This window comes from Nanorana parkeri, unplaced genomic scaffold (assembly GCF_000935625.1).
Source record: "Nanorana parkeri isolate BGI_ZX_2015 unplaced genomic scaffold, ASM93562v1 scaffold657, whole genome shotgun sequence".
In the NCBI taxonomy this organism is placed as follows: domain Eukaryota; kingdom Metazoa; phylum Chordata; class Amphibia; order Anura; family Dicroglossidae; genus Nanorana; species Nanorana parkeri.
The window spans coordinates 808,378-814,042 of record NW_017306925.1 but is presented as its reverse complement, the minus strand read 5'-3'; the positions used below and the strand labels follow the sequence as shown (position 1 = coordinate 814,042).

General features: G+C 39.6%; 1 protein-coding gene across 1 annotated transcript in view; it reads left to right on the top strand.

Moving 5' to 3' along the window:
- The window catches only part of LOC108792550 (solute carrier family 12 member 9-like), a 165,820-nt gene that overhangs the window by 41,296 nt on the left and 118,859 nt on the right, over positions 1 to 5,665 (top strand). The window contains exon 4 of the mRNA XM_018563348.1: positions 181 to 477. Within this exon, the coding sequence (XP_018418850.1) occupies positions 181 to 477 (297 nt within the window). The remainder of the gene's footprint in view (positions 1 to 180; positions 478 to 5,665) is intronic.

The window sequence follows — 5,665 nt, the reverse complement described above, 5'->3', positions numbered from 1 at the left end:
GGGGGGGGGGGGGGTTCATGTTAATATTTTAATTAAAGAAGAATTTATGCAGGAATCAAGAAGTACTTGCCCTGCGAATACAGTATATTACTATGAACGAGAAGGCAACATAATATATTTTAACATGTGACTTGAACTAAAAGATCTGGTGACTGTTAACTAAAACCATTTTTTTTACAGGACATGATGTAAAAAGTGGAGTCCATGTTTTGCCACAGAGCTACTGGTATGAATTTCTGTATGGTACAGTCCTACTCTTCATCTGCCTCCTTGTCTGTCTGGTTGGTGCCAGCATCTATGCCAAGGCCACTTTTATCATTTTTATTGTGGTCATGGTTGTCCTGATCATTGTCTTTATCAGTTTTTTTGCTGTGAAGGAGAAGATTGTTCCAATTAACACATATGGCAATAGCAGCAGTGCCTTAAATGGGACCTTTACTGGCTTTAGGCTTTCCACACTCAAGGATAATGTGTACCGTAAGTAACTTTTTATTTTACTATATGTGCAGTAAGAAATGTTATCTCTTCTAGCATAACTTTCCCAACTTTACATTTACCACTTTATGAAAACCAGTGTTAACTGAGTGCCTTTGGGGGTTGCTTATTCACTGAATGAACTACATAAGGCTAGCCAGATATATGATGGAAATCAGAAGATTTAGACCCTGAAGGAGCTTTTTTGCAAAATGCGAGTCAAATAGTAATCAAAAAGTAATAGTAATTTATAAATCATGCGGTAACCAGAACAGAGAGAAACGTGCACAATGCAGAATATTTACATAGCCTGTTGGATAGTTCGACCATGCGCAGTACAGCGCTCAGACTTTAGTCAAGTGGACAGAAACATGGACGCTCCATTCCGAGATTGCACCATTAAAGAACAATGTGTGTGCTGTAGCACACTTTCTTTAGGCAGAGGGAGTGATACTAGTCGAAATTCACTGTCAGATGTTGGCTCAGTACAGGAAAGTCTGGGAGCTATGGGTTCCTAGACAGCTTACTGCTCTGCACAAGAAACAGTGTGTGGAGGTTGCGACCCAGTTCTTTAGACGGTATGAAGAAGATCAGGGTATGCTGGAGAGAATCGTCACCGGCGATGAGACTTGGGTGCACAACTACACCCCAGAGAGCATAAGGAAGGAGGGGCACCACGGTCGCAGGTCCACCTCAGATAATGAAGTAAAGGAAGCAGTGCACACCTGACTTCAGCAGCAGCTGAAAAGCTTCTTCTCTGCGGGAATACAGAAGCTAGTTGAGTGATACAACAAGTGCCTCATCTTGCATTGGGACTATGTGGAAAAGTGATATGTTAAAGCCGTTAAATGTATTTTGCCTTTACTTTTTGATTCTCCCTCGTATCTTTTCATAAACACGAACATTGTTTTAGTTGAATATGCTTGTTTTGCACTGACAAGACTCCTGGTGCAAACCTTATTTTGATCCAGTCCATTTTAAATAATGAGTCTTTCCTCCAAAACAAGTTTGCTAGGTGGCACCTGCAGAGTTCAGTGTCTCTATAGAGATGTGATATATTTTCAAATAGTTATCAGCCAGATGCAGTTTGATCATCTTATGTCACCCTGAGACATGTGTTTTATTGACAGTTTTCTGTTGAAAAGGATTTGCATTAGTTATACTACTGCTATGCCTTTAGTAAGTATCTGCTGCAGTTGTACAAAGGTTGCAATTACCACATGCCCCCAGTTAGCACAATCCAGGGGTAAGCTGTCCACTGACATCCTTATCACCCCAGAGGTGTTGTCCAAAGTCATATTGCAGTGGATATTTTGCTAGTTACATAATTGTATTGGTAGCCATAGACAAGGAACCTCTGCTTTCATTTGTATAGATGAATCCCACTGTACTACAAATGTGTGGGATGGCCTATAGGAAATGTTCCGCAAATAAGTGCATTCATCGGTTTAACTAGCATTAGTTCTGTAGCTGGTAAACATGGCTGTATTTTTATGACATGAATTCTTCAGCAGAAAGAGTAAGTTGAATGCCTTGATTACTGTGACAAGAGTATTTTGTGTACAACTCCTGTATATTCCATTTATATAACCACATCTGATTAAATGCTTTGAACCACACTGCGGTATCTGAACCATCTCCAGCCTCTGTATGGCATTTGGGGAACAAAGAGCTAAATCTCATTTCCCTGATGAATCTTACATTATGACAGTGTAAAGGTCAAAAGAAAATGGAATTAAAGGAGTCCACTGAGAGAGTCTGGCATGGAATGGAAAGATTCTGTAATCATCAATTTGTTAAAGAAAAGGCTGATATCACTCATGGTGAGTCGTCTTGACCTGTAGCATGAGAACGTTTGTAGCAGCAAAATAAATGTACTGCAAGGAATATATTGTGCTTGCTTTCATTTTTCTGTTCTTTTCTTTTATTCAATAAGAAAAGCCAAAGAGTGATGATGATGTGAAAAGTGCAGTAACCCTTAGCATCCAGATATTAGAAGTCATATCACTGAAAGATTATTTTGTAATGGTTGATAGGGATTCACAATAGCAATCGCACTGCAGGACAAACGCAGAACACAGTGTAATATCAATATTTTTGGTGGTAGAAAAGTTTCCTTATGTTTCAAATAAAAAAATTGTATAGCTGCCAGTGCTGGTTACTTGCAATATTGTCCAAAAAAAGTACTAAGTTCTAAGTAGAATCATACATATTAACTAATCAAGATTGCTATGGGTTACTGCTTTTAAACTAAAGTACTATGCTGAAAAAAGCTAAAGTACAGGTATAAACTCCTGTTTAGATGTTATCAAAATGGGAGTTCTATTCTATCATTTTGATTACAGTGCATTGGAGGCCACTGTTCTTAATGTTTTTGAGTTGTGGTCTTTAAAGGGATGGTACTGTAGAAATATGGAGGAGGTCATCACAACATGCACAGGCCCTGACACAAAACTGTGGATGTTGTGATGTGTGGATCAAATACCAATGAAAGCTCTTAGGTTTGAGTAACAGCCATGGATTTTGAGAGCTGCAGAGATCAATTGCCTGTTCAATATCAACTTGCAGCATGAGCGACCAGCTTAATTAAAATGCACATCACTAGCTGTGTGTGGACGCTCATGCTTAAAGCCCTTTTTATTTTACTTAGCATTGGATCTTATTAATGGATAGCTGAATCCAGAAATGTACTGTTTCAAGGCATTGTATTCAGATTTAAGACCCACAATTCCTGCAGTAGGGTGCATGATTCAGTTGTAATACTTAAAAACACAATACAAGGTCTATTATAATGTTTAAAATGTTCATTATGATGTATTATTTTCCTTACACATTTGTTTGAATAAAGTAAGACGTGCAAATACTTCCTTAAGGTTTTGGCAAGTTACCGTCCGTATTTATTTGTGGTAACTTGGTCCATTCATTTTGGCTAGTGAAAAAAGGTGTGATTTTGATTGGTTTTATATTTTTCAAGTGGCAGCATCTAGAATATATTTTCAGCACTTGATGTCTTGGCATCAGTAAATGTACAAGCTGATTTTTTTATCACTCTAGTTGGTAGGAACACAAAACACCAATGACGTTTTGGTGCAGTAATAATAATCCTAAAACAAAATCCTTCATCCTAAATTTAAATTAAAGTGTATGTAAACCCTAACAATGAACTTATCTTATTTGTTCTTATTTGCTCTGTTAAATTTTGCAGTGAAAGCGTTTTGTTTTATCTCTTTAATAAGTGCAGATCCTGCCAGAAACCTTGTTAGCTGACTTCCTGTGCTGTCTACCTCTGCTCACTGTTGTCGGTTAGCGATGTTCACAGCTACTGTATCTCTATGGACTAGAGAACATCTCCACTCTATGTTATGGAGAAGACGAGAGGAGGAAGTATTTTGTAGTCCTGTCCTAGTGTGATGATGTTGCTCCTCCATAGATACAGTACAGTGAGTGAGAGTTGTCACCCTAGGACAGGAAGCGTGTAACTGTCAGGATCGTCATGTGAAATAAAGGGAACAAATCCTGAACCATTTTTGGTTTTGGGTTTAGATATGCTTTAAAGTGCAACTCCAGGCTATACTTTTTGTGCAGTATTCAGGATCACATATATACTTCTTTAACTGCTACAGTAAAAACGTGTACACCAGTACAAGAGGCATCAAAACAAATGTAAATGTGTTAGTGAAAGGTCTACATTTTAATGTATTGCATATGTTGGTTAGGGCAAAAGATGTGAATGGGGGTAAAGGGCATGAACAAGTAGAACCAGGCCATCTTACTACTTCTATTTCTACCCATAGCCAGTGTCACATACATGGAACTACAAGCCCCTGCAGGCCAGGAAATTAATGTGGAACTGAAATTATTGGAAAAATATTGTAAAGCCCTATCCTCTCATTGTGCTGTGTTTGGGAGTGGCAGTTTGGGATATGGGTACACTTCCCAAACTGAAAAATGAAACCCTAGTAAGCATTCCACAGACAGGTCCAGCAGAGGTCTGCATCAGGCAGACCTCTATGGAACAACAGAAGACACTTGTCTTCTGTTGACAATTTTTAGCCAGATCAGGTGCCAGGTCTTATGGCTGTAGTGACATGATATTGTCACACCCTCCAACAGAATACCCTCCAACAGAAAACTCTCTAGTGGAATATTCATTAGACAAGTTATAGTTCTGATAACTATTGTCCTCTGAGATAAGCAGAGCAAGTATATTTTCCCTTTGCCACTAATCTCCTTTCCCTTATTCCATTGACCTGCCAGGTTGACAAAGTTTATGTAGTGTTCTGCAACATTCTGAAGATTAGCTCCACTGACAGCACTCTAATATATATGGGTTGTCATTGGTGCAAGCCTCATGGTTTAAGGGTGGGTTCCCACCATATGTGTTGGGGCTGCATTGGCTGTTGTTTCCAGTGCAGCCCCAACACAACTTGCCTTGTCACAGATGGGCTCAGTTCACGCCACCTAACTCATGCGCATTGCGGTGGTGTGCGCACGGAGATGCAACACAGTACAACTACCTTGCACCACATTGTGCCCGTAGAACTTAATAAAATATCACATGTGATAAAGTTCTAAAAACAAAGTACACGGTGGGATGTGCCGGGATTGGCGCATCAGCACTGTGTCAGGCACGGCACACCAGCTGACGTGCATTTATATGTAATAGATGCTATAGCAAAGAGTTTATCTGAATATAAATACACAACTTAGTAGGCACATGTAAAGTGATTATTCTTTGGCACTGATTGCTGTTACAGAAGAGTATTTGCTTAAGGGATAACTATACCCGTGTGTAATTATCATATATTTTACCTTCCCCTAACCCACACACACACACAGTCTTACACTTACCTGTGTACTGCAAGATTCCCAAGGAATCTTGGGACTGTAATGTTATGCATTACGAAGACAGGTGGGCATTCCATAGGAATTACTGTGATTTTATTCACCGCATGCACACAAGGAAGGACCAGCTTGAGAAGTTGCAGCTGCAACCATGTGGCTCCCCATAGACCACATAGTGTGGGTGTCTCAGGAGCATAGACAAGTGAGTATAAGACTATAGGGGGGTGCTGGAGGGGTAGAAATGTACATTAAATGTATACAAAATGATAGTTAATCATTAAAATAGTGCACAGAGCAATGACATTTGACATGTGGATATGCCCCCCCTCCCCCCCCCCCCAACAAA